The 24,612-nt window shown below is 38.6% G+C and overlaps 1 protein-coding gene and 1 pseudogene across 2 annotated transcripts in view; both read right to left on the bottom strand.

Annotated features, from left to right (window-relative positions):
• LOC138158343 (actin-related protein 2/3 complex subunit 3 pseudogene) overlaps positions 1-1,606 on the bottom strand; it is a 21,357-nt pseudogene extending 19,751 nt beyond the window's left edge.
• Positions 1,607-7,440: 5,834 nt separating this feature from the next.
• Positions 7,441-24,612, bottom strand: part of GRM7 (glutamate metabotropic receptor 7) — a 375,698-nt gene continuing 358,526 nt past the window's right edge. The window contains exon 6 of one of the 2 annotated variants that reach the window (XM_069084050.1): positions 7,441-8,620. In XM_069084050.1, the coding sequence (XP_068940151.1) occupies positions 8,571-8,620 (50 nt within the window). In that variant the 3' untranslated portion in view covers positions 7,441-8,570. The remainder of the gene's footprint in view (positions 8,621-24,612) is intronic. The other variant, XM_069084052.1, reaches the window with a different exon arrangement.

A 24,612-nucleotide genomic window follows, 5' to 3' on the forward strand; every position in this document is an offset into this window, starting at 1 on the left:
TGTGTGTGTGTGTGTGTGTGTGTGTGTGTGTGTGTGTGTGTGTGTGTACACTGAAATGTTTGTATTTGTTGATGACTTTTCAGTTCCTAATGAGAAGAAAAAGAAAATGACTGAAAACCTAAGTGAATGAATGACACATATTGGCCAGATCACAATATGCATAGAATGGGAAAGCCAACCCACCCATCCATTTATGTGCATCTCCCACAACCGTGGCTGATGGGTAATGAGTTTGGCTTAGACTGAGCAGGAGGAGATCAGTCTTGAATACATTTGGGGAATTGCTAAGTGCTCCCAAAGAGACACTACAAAATCCCTCTCTTTCATACCAGCATTCTCTTAGCGATGTCATGTTTTGTGAATCCCAGAACTGCACCCTCTCAGAAGTATTATAATCATTACTAACCCAAAAGGCAATGGAAACATGCTTCCACATCCAGCATTCGGCGGGGTATAACACGTTGGCAATTATGATTTATTTAAGAATTACCGCAAAAGAAAACATTGTTATATACATCTGTGTATCGTTCTGTCTAGATACCTGTCAGGAAAAGAATGTGCTCAGTCATGAAGGGAGAATGAAATACAGCCTAGTAGTCAAAGTGATACATTTGTATCCCTGAGGAACCATGAGAACAAAGGGAAGGCTTCCAGTCTATTAGAAAGGAATCACTAGGGACAAAAATATCAAGAGTTGCATGGCATGGGCTGACATGGGGGAGTTATGAATTTCCTATTTGAAGGGAACACCAACAATGACACATTTTTCAATCATCAAAGGCTGTTAACATATGTCCACTTAAGCAGTCTACGAAACATATGATATCGACAGCTCTAAAAATTAACTCCAACATCAAGATATGAGGTCATATGAATGGGAACATAGGTGGGGTCTCCAGATGACTAATCAAAGTATCCTTTTAAAGACTTTAAAAAAATAATATTTGTATTTAATTTCTTTTTTGTTTTTGCAGGCATGGTCATCTAAAATATGCTAGAATAACAGACTCTTAGAAGGGCAATAGATGTCACAAGTCACCAAGTGGAATCTGTAGCTGAAGTGGCATAGTAGATAGAACACTAGACTTGGCGTCAGGAAGATCAAGTTCAAATCCTGTCTCAAATATGTACTAGCTTTGTGACCCTGGGCAAGTCACTTAACTGCTATTTTGCTCAGTTTCCTTATCTGCAAAGTAGGAATAATAAATAAATAAATAATATAAAAAATAAAATAAAAAAACAAATTTAAAAAGGAATAATAAATTTTAAAAAGCCTCTATCAGGGTTGTTTAAAGATAAAATTAGACTGTTTGCATATGTTTAAAGTATTATATAAATATTAGTTTTTGTGTATATGTACATTAGTTATTATTGTTATATAAATATTGTTGTGGTTGTTATATCCCTAATTGGTAACAATCCAGCCTCCACTTGGTGACTTCCAAGGAATTAGCACCTTCTCAAGAAAGACCTTTCCTTTTGAGGATAGGGTCATCGTTAGGGTATCTGATTGACTAACATCTCTGTAGGCCACAGGAACAGCATACATAGTATCCGCATAGCTATACACAAAATGATTGGACAATTCCAAGGCCAAGTCAATCATTTTTGCTGTCCAGAAGGAACCCAGATCGTCCTAAATTTCCTTGCACTTGGAGGTTGCTATTAACAGCTAAGTTGATCACATAGGTTTTTCTGCTTTCTGGTTCAATGGCTCAGTTTAGGCCTTGCTCAAGCCTCTGATTTGTCAGGAAGATGAAGTAACATTTATTCTAGTTGCTTTAACAAGAGCCCAGTCAGATTGCTGCTTCACTCAAAGATAGGGATGATTACTCTGTATGAAAACATTATTTTCCTTTCTAGTCATGAATAGGCTCCTGTAGTGGAGAGGCAAAGTAATTTTGCAATTAGGGCACCAGGTGTGTAGACAATCAGGTTGTATTTCTGTGTCCTTCACTGCACACAGAGCATCAAAGCATTGAGTGCCACAAGAAAACGGGTTTTAGGTTGAATTTCTCCCTGAGAAGGGGAAAGAAGAAATAAGTTGGTCTTTTTATACGCTCCAAGCTCTTCTCTCACTCCCCCATTTCTAGCAAGATGATAAGTCCCATATTTCACATAGACAGCAAAGACTATTCTTCCTCAGCTTCTTCAACTTCTTGGCTCTACCCCTAAAAACCTCTTGGTAACTATTTTCTCTTTCCCTCTGTTTACAGAGAAAGAATCATTCCTTTGCCTTTTTACAAAAAGCTTTAGCATTCAAGCTAAAGCCAATTATTAAGTCTCACTTAAAGCCTTCTCTAATTCCTGGTGAATATTGTTTTTATATGTTGTTATGTTATGTCTGGGAACATTATAATTGACTACTTGGGGAATGGACTTGATCTCAGGTGTGACTAACCAGGCATCTCTATGACAATTAAGGAATATTAATTGTTTTATGGGTCTCATCTGTCTCTTGTAATCTTTGTCAGGGCATCAGAAATGGCCAGTTTGATCTCTACCAACAGAAGATCAAACCTCCCCTAATTGTACAAGGATAGGCAAGGATACTGTCTTTGGGGAGGTTGGCACCAGATTAACCTGGTTGGGACTTACAGACAACAAGCAGATGCCCCAATGGCTAACTGCTTATGTGATAATAACATTCCCTTTCAACCCACCTATAAACTCACTGAAATGGACAACTGCATTCTTGAGTTTAACTCTAGAGCTAAGAAATAGGGTCAAATTGAGAATAGAATCAGTTATTAAATGGTACAGGATAATTTAAATTTTCTAAGGGAGTGGAGGAAAGTGATATTTTTTAACTTTTTGAAATATTTTTGCTTAAAATATCCACATATCTGATTCACTTTTCATAAGTAGCACCATCCTTAACTCCAAAAGAAGGATTTTTTGTTTATGTATATAATATATATGTGTGTGTGTGTGTATATACATACCCAGAAGTAACACATTTTCTGTGATAATTATAGGCAAACTAGGCTTTCTTTTCTTTTAGGTCCCTGCCATGTATAAATTCGTCCATTCCTTCTTCTGTGGATTTATTTGTGCTACTCCTTCCATGGCCCAAGCCATTCCAAACTTGCCTCCTGATTCTTCTCTTCTCCCTAAACTTTCTCTTATCCCACTGAATCCTAGAATTTCAGAGTTAGAGGGAAAGTTATAGGTCATGAAGTCCAAAGCACATATGACAAAGGATTCTTGACATCATGACTTTCAAGTGGCCATCCAGTCTTTTGATGAACATCACTAGTGAAGAAAACCCTCACTCCTCCTTGAGACAGATCCATTCCACCTTTAGATAGCATTAATCATTGGTAAGTCTCTCTTCATATTAAGCCTAAATTTGCCTCTGCAACTTCTACTCATTGTTCCTAGTTCTTCCCTCTTGGACTAAGAACAAGTCCAACAATCCTTCCGACACATGAAAAAAATTCAGATTATTTTTTTTTGCCTTTTTTTTTTAGAGGGTAATTAGGATTAAGTGACTTGCCCAAGATCACACAGCTAGTTTTTGTGTTAAGTGTCTGAGGACAGATTTGAACCCAGGTCCTCCTGACTCCAGGGCCAGTGCTCTATTCCCTGCGCCTCCTAGACACCTCTAAAAATTCAGATTCTTGAAGACGACTACCATTATTCCTTCCAAATATTCTTCAGGCTTAACATCCATGGGCCCTTCAGATGATTTTCTTACAACTTAAAGTCAAAACCCTTCATGGCTATCCTGTTTGTCTCTAATTTACCAAAGTCCTGCATAAAATGTGTCACCAGAAATGAACAGACTACTCAGATGGGGACGAAGGTTGAGTATGGAGTCACGACCACTTCCATCTTCCTGATACTGTGGCATCTGGCTTAATGCAGCTTACGCTCCTATTTACTAATGACTCACAATGAGCTTGTAGTCTTCTTATACCAACTGATCTTTTACATTAATATCTAATATTAACAATGATGATGATATCATCATAATAGCTAACTTTTTTATAATACCAACTGTACGCCAAGCACTGTGTTAGGTGATTCACAAATATCATTTCATTTTATGGTCACAACAACCCTGGGAAGTAGGGGCTATTATTACTGCCATTTTAAAGTTGAGGAAACTGAAGCAGATTAAGTGACTTGGCCAAGGTCACACAGTTAGTAAGTATATTGTGTCACCTGGCTGTCTAATTGCCTAACCTTTATTGAAATTACTTGAATCCTACCTTGCTTTAAGGTCCAGTTTCTGATCAACCTGAATGAAAGAAGTGAAAAATTCTCAGACTGTACTCTAAAGTCTAGGAAGGCTTCTCCTGGGAAACAGGCCCAAGTTTGCCTTCACTGGAAATCACGTGATTTACAAGGACTCAAAACTCAGAGTGGTAGGGAGTCAGCCCTCTCCTCAGTGACACCTCAGCATAAAATATGCCAAATAAGGACAGAAGAGCTTTCTCAAATGTACATTGGGTGGTCTACTATTTCCTTGTTCCGGTACTTGAGGTAGATTGCTGGGCTTGGATTGTGCACCTGACTTCTGGCCAAATGAAGAAAAGGGTCAGCAGGGGGTTTGGGGGAGAATTCCTTGTCAGGGCTTTATAACTTCACCATTTCCTTTTGTAAATTGCTTCTCCTCCCTGACTGTTTGTCAGGAGGGTGGATCTCTTTCTCCAGATTGCAATAAACTATACTTTTCTGCTTCCTAGCTTGAGAAACCTCTGAGTACTGTTTGGGTAAGGATTTCTGTTGCACACAATTTTTGGGGTGCACACAAACCCTTGCCCTGCTGACCCCCAACCTAAGGCACTCTCTCCTCCATATTCAGGCATATGTGACCCGGGGTTGTCTGTTATAATTTTGTGCTTCTAGCCTGTCTCTTCAATTATGCTTTGTGAAGGCAGAGATTGTGTTTTATTTGGTTTTGTATCATCCTTAGCACACACACACAGTGCCTCATACAGAGTGGGCAGTCATAGAAGGTTTGATTACAGTTGTGACTTGAATACATAGCTCTGGCAGTCCCCTTCTCCCTACCCCCATGGTCATGTTCCCCAAGGATGCACAGAAAATAGATCACAGTGAGGTAAGCATTTGGTCTATTTCTTATTCATTCAGCAAGGGAGAAGATCAATGTACCCATTCCTTCTTACTCAATAGGTCAATCAACAAACATTTATTAAGTACCTATTTGCCAGGCACTGAGCTATGTCCTTGGAATACAAACAAGGTAAAAGACAGTACATATCCTTGAGAAACTCACAATCAAATGAATTATTATTACCCCACTTTATACATAAGTATAAAATGCCATACTATGAGGTACCTTCTGCAAACACATGTGAGTGACCATCTCCTCCTTTTGTCTGCCTTAAGCCTACCCCAGACAGGTAAACATCAACACAAAATCTTTTTTTTTAAAGTGCAATATTAGCATATGCCTTTGAACCTAGACATCCTCAATGTTGGGAGATCCTAAAACTTTTCCCCTTCACCCACCAACCCACCTCCTTTAATTCACATGTGCAGTGGTCTCATCTGTTCTCTCTTCGCTCTACTTAGAGCATATTAAGTTTTCCTTAAGATTCAGCCTCTTTTGTGACGTGTCCAGTCATCCAGTGGTCAATAATTACTGGTGTCATCTCCTTTTGGACATGTTTAACCCCTGTTTAAACTTACAGGTTCATCCAGTTAATGTTTCCCATTTATCAACAAAAGCAACAGACTCAATTCTACCTGGCTTTCTACTAACTCTCTCCTCCCCCATATACATATACATACACTACCACCATCCTCTGGATCCCTAGGGCTCTGTGACTTTAATCCTCTTTCAAAACTAAAAGCCCTCCTTGTGCTTAGAGGTTCTTATCCAGTTCTAACAGGCCTGTTTGGCTTGTTTTCCTTTGTTTTCCAGATGCTTTGTCATTACCTCATCAAAGGAAGCAATGACTGGCTTAAATTCTATCCTTTATCAAACAAAACATGTCTCCATTCTTCTTCTTCCCATTTTTTTTCCCCACAGCTAAGACTGTCAAGCCCTACTAGTAGAGAACAAGTGATTTTACTGTGAAAGAAATGAATCACATATATTAAGATGGGACAAGGTGACCATTTAGCTCCTATGTCATTATACAGCTTGTCTAAGATTTACAAATGAAATTACTTCAGAAGGATAGATAACTCAGGACTAATTCTATCCTAAACAAATGTATAACACACAATGTCTTGTACAGTGTTTTGTTTGTTTGTTTCTTTTTGGGTGGGAAGTGTGGAGCATGGACACAAATTGTTGCCTTGATTTAGTTAGGTTAAAGCCAACCCATATTAATGTGAGTTGGCTTTTTCTCCAAATACATGTTGGATGTAGTGAGGAGTGTCAGTGTGTATTTCTGGATTATAAGAAATTTAACTTCTGCCTAGCCTAGGGTCCTGTGTGTGCTACTTATGCTATATTCTTCCCCTTCATTCACACTATGTTCCACCCAAACTGAACAATTTGCTGTTTCTACCACACAATTTTCCATCTCTCATCTCTTCTTTTGCACAGGCCATCACCTTGTTACCTTTCCTTCTTAGAAAGCCTGTCGTTCAGTCCTTTTTCAATCTTGTCTGAGTCTTTGTGACCCCATTTGGAGTTTTCTTGGAAAAGATACTAGAAGACATTTCCTTCTGCAGTTCACTTACAGATGAAGAAACTGAGGCAAACAAGTTTAAGTGACTGGCCCAGAGTCACACAGTTAGTAAAGGCTGTGAGATCAAATTTGAACTCTTCCCTACTCCAAGCCTGGTCCTCTATCCACTGTGCCACCTAGCTGCCCCTTTTAGGAAACCTACCTTCCTTCAAAGTTCAGGACAGTTGTTATTTCCCCTTGATCTCCTCAGCTGTTAGTCTGGCCCCAAAAGAGATTTTGCTCATTTTGTCTACAATTATTTTCCCATCCCCACGCTATTTTTCCTGTAGTTTAATACTCACTGAACAACATCTGTTGATTATCAATTGATGAGAATATTCAAGATTATAAAGTGAGACCTTTGGCCACTAGGGACTCTTGGATGGGTGTTTGTCCTTTCACTGAGTTTTCATACTCTTGTTGTATTCCTCTCTGTCAAAGGTCCCTTTTTGCTGGTAGGGTCTCTGGTTTCTAATGAGCTGCCTCATTCCAAATGCTGTTTTCTGTGTAAGTTGCTGGGAGCTTAGCACAACACTTGCAGGAGCACTGTGGCTATTATTTGCCCATCTCAGAGGTCTTCACTTATTCCAGGTTCAGAAGATCTAAATCTTTGAAGGTTGTCAGAAGTGTGATCTCCAGATAAAGGAACTTTTGCTGCTAGACTTCATGTCTTTAAAGAACGTCAAGAAGTTTGACCTTAATTCTGCAAGGGTCTCTTACCTGAGATCTTCATGAAATACACTCTAAGAGGGGGGAAAGAACTAAAAATATTTATTACAGTGAATAAAAAAGTTAACCAAAGTCTTTTATTGATACATTCTTGGACAATATCACAGATTTGAAAGAGAATGGAAAGGGGGGGGGAGTTTCGCGGCAAGGGTTGATCCACTAAATTGGCACATAAGCAGCAAGATTAACGAAATTACTTCTTACAAACAGTAAAAAACATACATGCTTTTTTTTTTAAAGTTCTTATCACACTGGTCAGTCATAGAGGGGCATCAACAAAACCTCAAGACATGAAAAAGCCATAGTCTTTCTTCCAAATACCTTATTAAAATTATTGCAAAATATTCATATACCCTAAATAAATTAACAAAATTGAACACAAATACAAATATCAAACAGAAATTTTGAACATGTACTGTAAGATACATTACTGGCATGCATTCCAAATATCAAGACCTCTATTCAAGTCTGCCAATCCCTTTTTTTTTCCATCCTTGCAGCCTGTCACACTGAGGATAGATAGGTGGGGCATACTTTCTCAGCACAGTTTTTGGTCTTTAAATATCTTTTTTTTCCTTAAAAAAAATAACATATATGATCTGCTGTGGTACAATAATAATAATTATACAATAATGTACAGATATAGTTTTTGTCTGCCGAGATTTTTGTTTGTTTGTTTGTTTGTTTCCAATAATCTGTCATCTGAGAGAGTAGGGCTCTGAGAGAACTGGGCATTCAAAACAAACAGTGAACTTGGATACAACATTAGATGGTAATATGCAAAAAATCCTCACAAACTGTACAGAAAGTTTCAAAACCTTGCAGTCTGGAAGTACATACATAGAAAGACAGATTTGCCCCTGGAAAGTCACTGCTGCTCTATGCAGTTCACCCATAAGGAGCCTGGGACTTGAGTTCCGTACCTCCTCGTCATAAAGAAGGCCCAAGATCACAGCCGAATGGCAGTGCTGATGCCAGTGACTTATTAAGCCAAGATAAATTAAGGATATTTCAGAAGCAGCTGTTTAGGATACTTGGATCCTCTAACATTGGTCTCCAGTAACTGCCTGGCCGTTAAACTCCTCCGATGATGGTATGCGGCAGGACAAGAATAGTCCTGTGCCAGGTTGGGTGACTGAATAACTGAAGATCTCCAACCTCCTCCCTTACTTCAGATGGGACAGGTTAGATTACCAGGTTATTATAACTGACGTACTTCTTTTTTGCAGCAGGGCCTGAAAGAGAAAAACAAGATAGAAAAAAAAAATTACCTGGTGCAATGTCCCCATTTACAAAGGTAAAGTATTACTATCATTCCCCAAAAGGCAAGGTTCATAAATTGAAAGGGACTTCAGCAGCCATTGAGACCAGGGCTCCTTAAACTTTTTCACTTGTGACTCATTTTTATGTTTAGGCAGCATTCATTTTGCAAGGCATGCAAAATACAAAGTGCGCATGCTTTGTGTTCAGAACCAATGTTGCAGTGAAGTTGCTTGATGCAACTCGGATTCCAGAGTGTTTCCAGAAACACCTTGAATTCATTATGTATTTGATTTCCAATAAATTTTTGGTTATTGCACATTCAGAAACATTTTACTGTTACCCAAGACCCACAGTTTAAAAAGTGCAATTTTTTTAGACCAACCTTACGTGTAACAAAAATTCCCTTTTCTACTTACTTGAAAAGTGGTCATCGAGCCATGCACAACTTGAAGGCTTCTAATGAGAGGGAACCCACATCCTTTGAAGCAACTTGTCTCATATCCACATAAACCTAATCATTAATTTTTTTTTCTTTATACCAATCCTAAATTTACCTTTTTTTTCAACTTCTACCACTGTTTAGTTTGGGCCATTGGAATGAACTAGAACAAGCCTAATGGCTCTTCTAGTTGACAGCTAAATGTCATCCAACATTTTACAATGTTTACAATGTTGAGCATGTGAGAGAAAGGGGAGGTGATAAGTATAGATTTATCTTTCAGAAGTAATGTAAGAGGTAGGCTTATTGCATGCCTAAGTATACATATGTGCTATTTTTTTAAGCAAATTTGATTTTTGAGAATATAGTGGGTTCTTCTTTAATAAATCTTCAGCTCTTCAATATTATTATCTCAAGTCACTAGACTTTGGGGGTCCCTGACCCTCTTCTGAAATGTTCACCCCATTCCCAGATCTGAGAATCCCCCATTTATATACTATGTTATGGCATCTGTCTAGGCAGTAATTGGTTAGCATTCACCTTAGAGACAGTCTAAGTTGTCAGAATAAATTATTACATTATTATGTGACTATATCTCATTGATAAACATAAGATAACTATCTTTCCTTGGAAAATATATTCACATTAATTTGGATTCGTTTCAGATTAAGTCAACCTAAGTGGTGTCTATCATTTCCAAGTCTCATACGAATTATCATAGATTTGGTTTTATAGCATCTTTCTCTACAGGTATCAACTGGTAATTAAAGAAAATAGATTCCATTAAGATTTCAAACCAATTTAAATTTCTCCTGTGCCTTAGCTGTTACATCTAACAGTGGCCTTTATCAAAAAATACACATGCATGCCAGGCTGTGCCACCCTCTCTTCCCCCATTTGATTAAGCAATTTCTGGCATTTGAAAAGCCCTGTCACATGAAGGAGCAAGATTCCAATATCCCAATTAGTCTTTGACATTTTGACCCAGGTCGCACATGCATAAAGGCAAGAGATACCACTGCAATGATTGATCATTCAATCAACCACTAACCATGTCACTTCTAATTATAGGCCCCGGGGAGAAAAAGACCAAAATGAAATCATTCCTGCCCTCAAGGGCCTTACATTCTGCCATATACACAAAATGTATGCATAACAAATGCAAGGCCCTGTTTACAGAGACATATTCTATTGATGATGCAACTGTTCCTAGTGGTTTAATTGGGAGGCAGCAAGGAGTTCCAATGGAGTGGAACTAGAACTAGACAAGAATGTAGAGATAGGAGACTTTGTGCTCCAATCCCATCTCTGGTACTCCTTACCTGCCTGTGGGGGTCTCATTCCCTTGTCTGGAAAAAGGGGATAACAGGGCTGAGTATCTTCTTCATAGGTTGTTGAGATAATACATGCATTATTTAAATGTATTAGCATCAGCAGCATTTACAGCAAACCTCAGCCAAATGTCACAAAATAAATTTCATGGAAAAAATTTGTAACAGCTGCCTTCACAGAAAAGGAAAACAAAAAATAAACAAATAAAAAGCACTCCTTTCCAGAACTAAATAGGAGGGGACCCCCTCCCCCATGGCAGTATTTAAAGTTACTGTCTATACTATACACCTGTTTGAGAAGAGCCACAACTTTTATTTTGTGTGTGTGTGTGTAGATTTGGCCTTTGTGCCTAAAGGAAAATCTGTTAATGGTCTTAGATCATTATCACATGTTCACAATTTACTAACTGGGAAGCACATGTGATCTGCATTATGGTGATAAATAGGTTTAGATTAGAGTACTACTGTGACTCACTTCATTCTTATGGATTTGATTCAAGGAAATGCAGCAATGGAAGCAAGAATAAATGCAGTTTTCCCTCAGGAGTGGGCAAGAAAGAAAGAAAAGAAGACGGGGGAGGGAGAGAGAGAGAGAGAGACAGACAGAGAGAGAGAGAGAGAGAGAGAGAGAGAGAGAGAGAGAGAGAGAGAGAGACTATGCTGCATGTTTATCTAAGTAGTCTAGGAAAGGTGGATTTTTGGTGGACGATGGGGGATATTCTGTTCTAGTCAGGTATTTCAAGGATGGCTAGATACAAATATTTTTATGTAATCCATATATATGCATATATACAATCAATATATGAATATACACACATACAAATACATACATGCACATATGCATTATATATAATATGGATGCAGAAATGTGCACATGTATGTGCATGTCTATATGTGGTTATATGCTTGCATACATGAATATATGAATACAAATATGTGAACATATACACACAGTATCTTTTATCTTTTGCCCTACCAAAGCCGTCCACAGATCAAGGAAAGAAGTCTGATCTGTTATTAGTTTTAATACTCTAAAGCTCTGGAATGCCAGTTTTTAATATCCCCAACTTTGCCTAGATTGGCTTTCCCATAAAACCACTCTAAAAACTCTTTATTAACTTCTCCCATGCTACTACTACTACTACTACTACTACTACTACTACTACTACTACTACTACTACTACTACTACTACTACTACTACTGCTACTACACATACACACACACACACACACACACACACTCACACTGACCTTATAAACTTAGGTTTATTTGTGAATGTAAATGTGCACTTATTCTGACTTTTGCAATCACCAAAGAAAAAGCAAAAATATTCTTTTGTAGTTATCATTGCAGTCAAAAGTATATTTCTCTCTCTTTTGTCAGAAAATTGCCTTTAGCACATAAAAAGCAAGAGCCCAAACAGGGGGCAGCTGTTTGATATCTTCATTCATTAATTTTCCATGAAACATTTAGAGAAAAGTGCAAGAAACACATTTTAGGAAGATTTTTCCCTAAATTTAAAATCCAGTATTTATTGGCATTACTAACACTAATGGTGGAGAATTATGAAGCAGATAAGACGTAAAACCACAGAGAAATCAATTTGCTCAAAGAAAGTCATTCACAAAAATAACACCCATTCCGGTCTGAGTACAGAATGTTTTAAAATGCAACATTTATTAAATATCTCTGGGAAGAGAGTCTTCTTAATTTTCACTCTCAATCGCTGTATCTGTCTCTTTATTTAAAAAAAAATGACTACGAGACATTGACATTTTTTTCCTAAAGATAGTTTTTTTCTTCCCTTTTGACACACTTTGTACAGTAGCAGTGAACAATGTAGCCTCCTCTCCCCTCTGTTTTTTTTTTCCTTTTTTTCTTTTTGGAGGGGGGAAGGCAGGGTAATTGGGGTTAAGGGACTTGCCCAAGGTCACATGGCTAGTAAGGGTTAAGTGTCTGCATCTGAATTTGAACTCAGGTCCTCCTGACTCTAGGCCTGTGCTCTATTCAGTGCAACACCTAGCAGCCCCCTTTCCCTCTGTTTTGATGGCTGCAGGTCAGAGTAACAAGCTCTTTTCAATGCCTTCCTTTGTAGAAGACAAAAGCTGAACTTTCAGATCACTCTACTTGGTATCTTTTGCCAAACCCTTCCTGGTTTCAGTTCCGCAGAACCAGAGAAGCTTGGGTGTTCCATACTCAGGCTCTCTACTTTCCAGTCTTCTTTTATGTATTATCTCTTCCTTTAGATTTTAAACTGGTCAGGGGCTGAGGTCTTTCTTCCTTTCTTCTTTATTGTATCCCAAGCATAGTGCCTAACCCACTGTGGTGCTTTGTGAATGTTTATTAGATTGGATTGGAATAGAAAAGTAAGCCTTAGACAATGGGAAATATCCTGTAATTGTGGAGGAAGTATGTATAATGATACACCATCAGATCCTGGACATAAGACATGCCACCAAGTTATGTCTATATGCAAACTACAGTTTGAAAAATGGAAAGGTGTCAGCAACCCATGGGTTATTTTGAATACACAACACCAGACAGTTCCTCTAGGTGATTTTTTTCTTGTTGAATCCACTAGTAATGTTGACTGTCCCTAGATCCAGCCTTAGATATGATTTTTTGGACATAGCGCACAAGAAAATTAAGGAATAAGAACATGACAGCTGTACTTTCATGGTAGTTGCTACACAACCTGTATGTATTTACACTGAGGTATTGGACTGAAGATCAGAGGAACTGGGTTCAAATCTCACCTCTAACACTTGCTGTGTGATCATGGGTAATTCACCTAACCTCTCTGCTCTCCAGTTTCTTAATCTTTGAAATGGATATAGTAGTACCTGCCCCACTAGATTATTGTGAAAAACCAAATGAGTCAATGCAAGTAAAACACTTTGTAAACTTTAAAGTGAAATACTAATGTCCTTTGTTATTAATATATAGTACCTTGGTGCTTATCAACAACTTTTGTATAGATTATTTCTTTTAACCTTCATTCTGATCCTATGAAGTGTTGCTGTTCTAATTTTACTTATTAGCTTTTTTACTTATTATACTCATTAGGCCTTGAACAAGACACCAAGACTCAGTTTTCCTTAGGTAAATCAATGAATCCAGAATTGGAAGACTGGATTTATATCCCAGCATTAACATCTTTTTATTAAATTAATTTATTTGTTTTTAGTTTTCAACATTCACTTCCATAAGTTTTAAATTTTCTCCCCCTCCCTTCCCTCTCCACTCCCCAAGATGGCATGCAATCTGATATAGGCTCTACATATACATTCTTATTAACTATATTTTCACATTAGTCATGTTGTATAGAAGAATTAGAACAAATGGGAGGAACCATAAGGAAGAAAAAACAAAACAAAAGTCTGCTTTGCTCTGCAATCTGACTCCATAGTTCTTTTTCTGATTATGGATGCACTTTCCATCATGAGTCCTTTGGAATTGTTTTAAGTCCTAGCATTGCTGAGAAGGGCTAAGTCTACCAAAAGTTAGTCATTGAACACTGTGGTTATTACTGTGCACAATGTTCTCCTGGTTCTGTTCACTTCCCTCAGTATCACTCATCATCATAGAAATCTTTCCAGGCTTTTCTGAAGTCCACCTGCTCATCATTTCTTATAGCACAATAGTATTCCATTACATTCACAGACCACAACTTGTTAAGCCATTCCCCAATTAATAGGCACCCCCCCAGTTTCCAATTCTTGACCACCACAGAAAGAGCTGCTATAAATATTTTTGTACATGTGGGTCCTTTTCCCATATTTATGATTTCTTTGGGATGCAGTCCTATACCAGGACTAATATCTGAATAAATGTGTGACCTAAAGTAAAATACTAAACTTTGGATTTGGATCCAGGACTTTTGATATTAAAACCAATGTTCTTTTCACTACATTTCCCCTACTTCCTCTCAGGACAATTACTATCATGTATTTTTAAAATGTGTGTGGAGCCCCAACTAGGTAAACAAGAGAGCACGTCACCCTGCTGTCAAGTTTTTTGAGAGAGCATGCTAGCCAGACAATCATTGTAAGCATTATAGGGAATGAAGCAATGATAAGAACAAGAAGATTTGATGCTATGACCTAGCACCATCAGGATCAATGAGGTACATACTCATTGGCCATTGGTACAAGGCAGTTAGACCAGGCCCTTTAACATAGAGGAAGAATAAAGTGGGGGATATGAAGCCAGAAACAGAGCTAGAGGTAATGATGAACATCCATAAATCGGGCCTCTGACCCCAAAGGAATTCTACAAATCTCAAGCTAGGTTTGATTACACCCAACTCTTTGGAATATTAAAAAGGAATTGGTGTGTTTTTCTTAGATAAGAGCATCTGGATCCCTTTAACAACCCTAGTGTAAAACCTACTCAACCCTCATCCCTAAAATATTTTGGTCATCCAGTAGCAGCTGGTCTGCTGAATCCATTCATGTGCCTGGAATTCATGCATTTTCACTTCCCTGGATCAGCCCAAAGTCGTGGAGGCAAATCCATATGCGTTTATTAAGGGCTTAGTGTATTTCAGGCATAGTGCCAAAGACTGATTTTGGATGGCAGCATGACAGGGTTGAATATAGCCTGTTCCCTTCTTTTCTGTCCATGTATTTGTACATTATTCAGTGAGTGCTATAGCTCTCTTATGGAAGGTGTGGTTATTTCTGTTTCTTGAAATCACAACACTGGATGGCTGTAGCCAAGGATTTGTATTAGAAAGAAATCCACCCTTACATCACAGTGCCCCTCACCTCTGGCAGACTATAATTCCAAGTCTCATTTCTGATGTGTTTATGTAGCACTTTTTTTTCCTCCCTGAAGTGTCTGTAATCTTTTGTTTTTAAAGTACATCTTGATTCTTCATGAGTTGAAACTTGATTCTGCTAGAGATTCATATAACTTTAAGGATGGAAGGAAATTTAAAGTTCATGTAATCCAAATATGGGAAAATGAATGTCACCAAAAAGTGAACTCACATGCCTCTAGTCACAGAACTAGTAAATGGGAGAGCTGAGACAAGAACTCAGCTCTCTGTGCTCTCCGTCCCGAGTAGGACACAGCAGCTTGTGTGATGCCTGTGTCCTTCTCTGGGGGTTACTTGAGTTTTAGGATGGCTGCTCATCTTGCTGACCTTTCACATTGACCTATTTGATGCTCTGTGATGATCCATTGCTAGATTCTGAGCTTTGTCCCTCCCCAAACTACTTAGTATTCATTTTATATAAATTCTATGTACAGTCACATATATGCAAGTCTTTCATGTTAGTGTGAGTTCCTTGAGAGCATGGGATATTCTATTATGCTAAAGAGAATATCTGGAAAATAGTATGTTCTTGATAAATGCTTGCTGATTAATTTAAATGTTGTTAAAATGCTTTCATAGCCCCAAACAAACAAAACCAGAGAAATCGAATGGCTGAAGATACGGCGAGGTCCTAGCATGGCAGAGCATAGAAAGTACAGGTCCAGGAGCCAGGAGATTGGGGATGAAGTATCAGTTACACTTCAACTGTTCAGTATCCTCCCCTGATGAAATTAATTTTGTATTTGTCTTAAACACACATACACATATATCCATATACACACATACACACATAGATACATACACACACACACACATATATATATATATACATATATACTTTTATCTGTACGTGAATATGGTAAATTGTTCTTACTCATCACCCAAATAGATGAAAGCATAGGATGCTATTGAGCAGAGATAGTATTTGATTTTTTAAAAATCATTTTATTCCCAGAGCCAAGCATAGTGTCTGCTACATGAGAGACAGAGAGAACAGAGGAGAGAGAAGAAATATTTATACGTTATTAAACAACATTACAAAGTGTTGTTATCACCTCCTTGCCTTCCAATTGTAGTCCTTAACACCACTACCCTCTTTTTACCTTTAACCACCCAAGTGAAGCCAAAACAGTTTGGCTGAAATTGAAAAATTTGTGTTTATTTCCATGGAGAAAAGAGAAAATAAATGCTCCAGTGTTCCTAAGAAAATCTAATTTGTGTTATAAGATGTAAGACATTGAACACTGGTTGACACGCTTCTTAAAAGATTCATTTGTAATACATCTGTATCGAAGCCAAGAGAGTGAGTCTCTGTTAATGAAATTGGAAACCAGACGGCTCTCTGTAGTTCAATTCTGAGTAATCTGATTGTTGCTACACCATGGAGTTGGTTCTTCTACTTGGGCAGGGTATCTCTATGGAATGACTGTGTCTAGATTTCCATTGACACATTTTTTCCTGCACTCTGGTCGTCTGGTTTGTTGGAATAAATATCTAGAGTCAGGAGATGGCATAAAGCCTTTTCTTCATTGAGCCTGTACGCCTTACCTCCCAGACTCCCTTGTATCATTGATAAAATAAAATAAAGTAAAAACAAAACCTGTAACATTCATTTTTCTTTTACATATGTTTATATGTATTTACAAGAAGGAAGACAAAGACTTTGGGACTATCACAAGGCCAGGGCTCAGAGGGCCATAACCAAGCATTTAACCAATTATTCTTGCCTACTAGGTGCTTAGCTGTTTCAACCCTGCTGAAGAACCGCTATGTTGTTGTTCAGTTTCCGTTGTGTCCAACACTTTGTGACCCCATTTGGGGCTCTCTTGGCAAAGATATTGAAGTGGTTTGCTATTTCTTTCTCCAGATTACTTTACAGAGGAGTAAATTGAGGCAAACAGGTTAAGTGACTTGCTCAGGGTCACACAGCTAGTAAGTGTCTGAGGCCAGATTTGAACTCAGGAAAATGAGTCTTCCTGACTCCAGGCCTGGTGCTCTGTGCACTATGGCACCACCTAGCGACCAAGATCTGCAAATGCTGTCCTAAATCCAGCACTCTAGAGATCACTCACTCTGAAGCAAAGCCCATTCACTTTACTGCAGTTAAGGCTTTGCTGCCTATACCATCCTGGGCAAATCACTCAATCTCTGAAGTTTTGTTTCCTCATCTGTGAAGAGGAGATACTAACAACAGCTCAGTCTATCTCACAGAGCTGTTTGATAACAAATGAGATAATGCATATGAAAATATTTAATAAAAAATAAAATCCTCTCTACATGTAAGGGATTTGCATAATAATTGTAACTAATTAATATTATATAATTTCTTCTTAGACATTACCCAGCATATCTTATTAGCTGTTCTCTACTTATAGATTGGGATTATTATTGTGCTTTAATTTCTAAATCTATTCTGATATACAAACAAGGCAAATAGGTATTTTTTAGTCAAATGATTCAGCAAAACATCAAGGAGTTTCATTCTTTCTTAAAGAAATAGATGAAAATGTTATTTAATTAATTACACAGAACTATATGTAATATTAATATCTCTACTGTCATTTGTAGTTACATGGTATTTTGGAAATCATGCCTTTCACCAATACTATTTCAAATGTATTCTCAGTCAGTGGTTTTGAACAAGACCCATCTAACAAGGAGCCTGGTAACTTTATAGGATGATACTAGAGTGCTGGAAAAGATACTCTATTCAAAAGCATCTCACTATACTCATCATTATGATAAATAGTCCATCATTCCTTATTTTAGGATAAGGTATGACTTCACTATTATACTCTAAGTATGGTATATATACCTACCTACATACACACATACACATATACACACATACATATATTTGTTGTTGTTAAATCATTTCAGTTGTGTCTGACTTGGTGACCCCATTTGGGGTTTTCTTAGTGAAGATGCTGGAGTGGTTTGCCATTTCTACCTCTGGCTTATTTTGCAGTTGAGGAAACTGAGGCAAACAGGGTTAAGTTGCCCAGGATTACACAGCTAATTCTGAGATATTTTAACTCAGAAAGATAAGCCTTCCTGACTCAAAAAAAAGTCAAGGTTTTCCACTGCATCTGGGACCATCTCCAGTCTTCCTGATCTATATCTTGACACTGGGCTCAGGTGGCTCTGGAGAAGAAAGTTTGCATAGCCCTGCCTCACTTAAATTCAATTCACTTGCAAGTCATGAAATCACCTTCCTGATGTCAAGGTCCTCTTTGACAATGAAGGATAAACTACAAGCTGCCCTTATACATGCATGCATGCATACATACATACACATATGTATATACACATGCATACATATATACATGTATACACATACATACACACATCTATACCTATCAATCTCTCTAAGCTCCCTTCCCCTTTTCCTTCAATTTATATACCAGAGGTATACATGACCCTTATGAGAATGGAAATTTGGATAGAAGAGAGGGTTGATTTTAGTGTATCAATACTGACTAGGGAAGTAGGTCTTGGATGAGTTGATGTGAGGAGTGAAAGTCAATGAGTGCCTGGGGAATGGAAGTGTGGGAGGAAAATGAGGGGAAGAATCAGGAAAGGAACGTGCAAGGTTAACAAAGAAAAATTCCGCTGTCTTTACAATACTATCTTTGTCTGACACAGATTGTGAGAACTAGTTTAAAAGCTGATCAGGGTGGGGAAATAATTACAGTCTAATCAATCTAATTTAATGAATATTTTAAGTGATGTGACTCTGCTAACAACTAGCTGTTGGACTGTGGACAAACCCCTCCTCTTGGGTCTTCAATTTGCTCATCTCTAAAGAAGAGAATTGCCCCAGCTATTGCTTCCAACTCTAATCTTCCACGAGTTGAAGGGATCTTCGGAAAGTCTGACGTTGTCATGTGTATGAAATATCTCAGAGATCAGAAAGCTTAAACAAATTGTCAAAGGTTACATTTTAGGGCTTCCCCTTGTGACTCTTATATTTGACACAGCTTGGATCTCTCCTGTGCTAGGGAATGTGTGTGCTCCCCCATGACCTTCCCATTATTGGCTGTCTTCTTCCCCTTCAGCCCAACAGCTGCTGCAGCTTCTACTGAGAAAGTCAGTGAACTGTCCTTTGGGCTGGAGGTAGATCTGGGTCTGTTAGCTGAGGCAACTAGTAGGGAGGAAAAAAAAAGTTGTTCTAATATGAAGTACTAAAAAATCGTCTGAGACTTTGACAGAAATGTGAGGAGAATAGCAAGTTCATGCAGAAATATATGACAAAGATGGGCAGTGCCCCTTTAGTCTTGCTAAATGAACTTATCTTCCTGTTTCCAGATTGAGTTCAGGGGCAGGAATTAGACAATAAAGGAATTTTCTTTCCACTAACCCAAGCAACAGACCTGGAGAGAAAGCAGCAAAAAAAAAAAAAGTATCATTAGGAGAACAGTGGACAGGGGAAGCTAGATGGCCCCTGTGGATAGAATGCCAGACCTGGAGTCAGGAAGACTCATCTTCCTCAGTTCAAATCTGGCCTCAGATACTTACTAGCTGTGTGACCCTGGGCAAGTCACTGAACCTAATTTGCCTAAATTTCCTCATCTGTAAAATGAGCTGGAGAAGGAAATGGCAAACCATTCTAGTATCTTTGCCATTAAAACCCCAAATGGGGTCACCAACAGTTGGACAATACTGAACAAGGACAACTAAAGCTGTGCAAGGAAGAAACAAGAATTAACTTTGGGATCCAGAAGGGCTCTAGCTAGGACATAGCATGATTGGCCCTCATGATGGATTTCCAACTCTCCCTAAGGGTATGCTCATGTGTAGGACTGCATGTCCTTCATGTCTGAGGGCATTTTCCTTGCCATTTATCATGCTATGGTATTTAATTAAATGCTTGTTTACCTTGAATTACTACATACTGTGCTTTGGTCTGGAAAAAGAGAAATATCAATGGGAACTCCAGATGTAAGGTTTTGATCGAACACTACCAGATGAATGGTTTGTTCCTGGTGTTACTTTTCAGCCATGAACATCTGAGGGAGATCTAGGTTACATAATAGCTTCTCAACCACACTGTCCCCTGGGAACACTATCATAGCACACTGGGTGGGTGTCACTGCTTTGCTCCATTCCAGATACTGAGAATAATTTTTTGGGGGAAGAGGGGGTGAGAAAGAAGTTGATAAGTATTTGTATAGTGCCTACTATGTGCTAGGCACTGTGCCTAGGCTCCTTTTTTTTTTTTTTTTTACAAATATTTCATTTGATCCTCACAACAATCATGGGAGGGAGATGCTTTTATTACTTCCATTTTACAATGGCAGAAACTGAGGCAAACAGAGGTTAAGTGACTTGCCTAAGATCACTAGGTTAGGAAGTGTTTGAGGTTGGATTTCAACTTGGGTCTTCTTAACTATCAGCAAAGCCCTCTATGTACTGCTCCAACAGCTGATGCCAACTTCTTTTCCCCATTAAACCTTGCTATCATGCTTCTTTTATTTCTTTTTTTTTTTTGGAGGGCAATTGGGGTTAAGTAACTTGCCCAAGGTTACACAATTAGTTTTTTTGTGTGGATGTTAAGTGTCTGAGGCTGGAACCGAACTTAGGTCCTCCTGACTCAGGGGCCGGTGCTTTACTCACTGAGCCACCTAGCCGCCCCTATCATGCTTCTTTTAACCTTATTTATTCATTTCTCTCTCTGTCTCTTTCTCTCTCTCTCTCTTTTTACTAAACTTTTGATTTCACTGGTGTGAGAATCTCTCCTTGTTTGGGAACTCCCTCTATCCATAAAGAATGGGATCCATTCTGGAACTTATAGTCTAAGAGCTGCCTGGGTATCCTGGTTTTGTGTGTTTGAAAATCGGTGGTGGGGATGTGGAGAGGGACAATCACATATATTGTGATTTTCCTTAGGGGTCTGTCCTTCCACAGGAAGACTCTAAATTATACCTGTAGCAAATTTTCCCCTGAAAGGAAACCCAGTGGAGAAGTTAATAGGAGAAGATAATAGAAAGGTTTTAAGGAACAGAATCCCATCAGGCAGATGACTGTCAACATTATGCTCATCTCTAAGCCTCTCCTTCATAGGATGTTGTGAGACTCCAGAGACATACTCTCTATGTCACAGTGATTTGTAAACTCTTTTAAAGCTTCATGTCCATAGCAGGGTTTGTTATGTAAGGGTCACGATACTCTGCAGTTAGCAAACAGCACATAACATAGTTTGTCAACATAGAAAGTGCTTAGAGCAGATCAGTGTAAAAATCCTCATTTCCCACCAGACGGCCAGCAGAAAGGCAGAATGAGGCTTTAGCCACCAGTGCTTTTCCATGTAACAACAGAACTCATTTGGCCACAATAGAAATCTCTGTATCCCTGGGGTGCTCGTATGCTAAAGAAGCTAATGAAAGCTTTGTGACCCCTTTTTTCTTAAAGGAAGGGAGGAGAGGGAAAAAGGCTAGAAAAAATATATGCTGCAAATTTTTGCTCTGTACTTCATGTGAACATTTTCTATTTTAATTTAAAATGTATATAGCATAATGTATACATGTGTTTGCATACATATGTAGCTATAATATGTGTAGGTGTATATATACCTCTATGTACCTATCTATGTGCATGTGTATTGTGGATCTATATCTATATAAATTTCACCCTATTTTTCTCTAGATCCTTAAACCTATGAATATTATGACTGAGCACTCCTACTTTCATGGTACAGTAGAAAATAGTGTTAGACTTAGAATCTAGAGAACCAGGATTCAAATCTTAATTCTTGTTTTTCCTACTCATGAGATCTTGGATAAATCACTTAACTTCTTTAGGTCTCAGTTTCATTATCTGTAAATGAAGGGGTTGAAATAACATCAGAGTTGCTTAACATATTTTGTGTCATACATCAATTGGTGAATTGTTCTCAGATTAATGTTTTCAAACAAAAAAAATATGTAGAATGACAAAGAAAAATAAATTTTATTGAAATAAAGATGCATTTTTACTCCCATTCAAATTTATGAACCCAATGAAATATCTCTATGGATTCCTTGGAAAGGGTCCATGAATCTCAGATTATGTGTTCTTGGACAAGATATCTAAAGTCCCTTCCAACTCAAATGCTCTGATTCTCTTTCTTTTGAAAACTTGACTCTGGCCTGGCCCCTGTTGCCATCAGAGAAAGGAGAAATCCTTGTGAAATCTGACCACTATACCTACCAACACCTCCTCTTTGAGGAGACAGGCAAGCCAGTCTAGCTAAAGTATTAGGGGATCCTGAGGGAGTGACAGGATGTAGCTGGTACCAGTGGTCAAACCACTGACACCATCTTGACCATTACCTTCCTTCAGACCTTGCTGGCATTTGTCCAGGACTCTGAACCCAAGAGTCCTTGAATAAGATCACATCCCAAACTGCCAACCCAGCTTCCATCCTGGCTGCCACAGGCATCACAGAGGGAGAAGGAGCCCACTGCCCCCAATGACACCAACACTGACCATCAGTCAACTACTGTCCCCAAAGGCAGATGTCAAACAACTCCAGAAACAGCGCCACCTGCAGGATTAGGAGAACAGTGATATCTAAAGCTGTACAAGCTTTGGCCTGGAGATATAGATTTTGGAGGCCTTTGTTTTGGAGATATAGATTAAATGAATATAAGTAGTTGAAGACCTGAAAGTAAGAAACAATTCTGGGATTAAGAAACGTTCCAGTTAGGACAAAGCTGAATTTACATATGAGGAGCAGTCCTGTTTCCATCCTACCCTCCATGACCATCTACCAGGGGAGCAATATTTATGGAGATACAACCTGGCAACCCCTTCCTCCTCATCAACAGAGCTACCAAAGACCCAGAAAAGAAAGCTGTCACCACCAACATCCTTGGTCCTCTCCAATGGTTCAACATCAGAAATGGTTAGGGTGATGGCCATGGAAATGACATTGAAGAAGGTACATGAACATCTACCTCCATATGGTGCCACAAGAATCATAGGGCCTCTCTCTCTGACTTGCAGCTAAAACCTCTTTCTTGTTAGAATGTTAGCTCCTTGGGAGCAGAGAACATCTTATTTTTCTATATTTATCCTCAGTGCTTATCACAGGGCTTTGCATATTTTAAGCATTTAATAAAAGCCTTTCTAGTTATTCCTTGCACTGTTCTGTTCTCTTGGGTCAAACAACTCTATTTCCTTTTCCATGTGAAATTCCTTCAAGTACTTCATGACATCTGTCAGGTCTCTCTTGAGCCTTTTCTTCCCCAGGTTATAATCCCCAAGTTCTTTTAACCAAGCCTTATATGGCACAGACTTGAGGCCTTTATTTTGGAGATATGGATTAGATGAATATGAATGGTTGAAGACCTGAGGTTGGTACTGGGTTGCTACAGACTTAGCAAAGATTCTAAAAGAGAACCATTTAAAAGAAATTAAATTTTCATCATCCCAGGGCCCAAAAGGTTTCCCCTCCTTCCTCATGAGGTCTTCTCTGATTATCCCAGCTCTTCCTGCTCATTGTCTCCTCTGAAATCATCATATCAAGAAACACTTATTAGAGAGCGACATTTACCAAGGTTCTGTGCGAGGTGTTGTGAAGACAGAAAATAATTAATTAATTAACAAGCATTTGTGAAGTTCTTACTACATGCGAGGCACTGTGCTAATGCTGGAGATGTGACAACTAAGGCAACTGCCCTCAAGGAGCTTACGTTTTAACGGTAGAGACAGCAGTCTTTCTCTTCAAGTAGATTAAAGTCTAACAGGGGAATTGAAGAATTCAATGGAAGTGTGAGAAGGGCAAAAGAAAGGCCCAAATTATCATGAGGAATATGAGGATTGTAAAAGATCATTTTCAGCTGAAAGGTGAGGCATCAAGGTCAACTTCATGCATCCAGACCTCTGCAAAGGATGATAAATATTTTCATTTGCAGAAAGTTGAAAGGAAGGAGCTCATTTCAATTCTAGGGGGCAGTCATCCAGAATACACAGGGGTAGGAGAAAGGAGAATGGACTTAGTAAATGTCTTAAATGTTTACAATATGCAAAACACGGTGACCAGTACTGAAGATAAAGAAAGAAATGTATGATGTTTTCTGCTTCCAAAGAGCTAACATTCTAATGGGATGGATAACACACATGGAAGGTTTTAGCTGTGAGTCATGTAGAAAGGTCTTATGGTTCTTAGGGTACAATAGGAAGGTGGATGTTAATGCACCTTCTTTGATTTATCCATTTTGTCGGTAAGGAAGAAAACACAAATGGAAGTGGAGGGAAGGAAGGCTCAGAAGGCATGCTGGAGCCAGAATGAACACTGTGGACACTGAAAGTCAGGAGCAATGTGGGTCAAAAAGGTATGTGCAAAGCTAACTTTTGCTTTGAGATGGTGAATGAAGTCATCTTCTTAA

This window comes from Petaurus breviceps, unplaced genomic scaffold (genome assembly GCF_028583685.1).
Source record: "Petaurus breviceps papuanus isolate PSGF00001 unplaced genomic scaffold, PetGlider_PUasm1.0 174, whole genome shotgun sequence".
In the NCBI taxonomy this organism is placed as follows: Eukaryota; Metazoa; Chordata; class Mammalia; order Diprotodontia; family Petauridae; genus Petaurus; species Petaurus breviceps.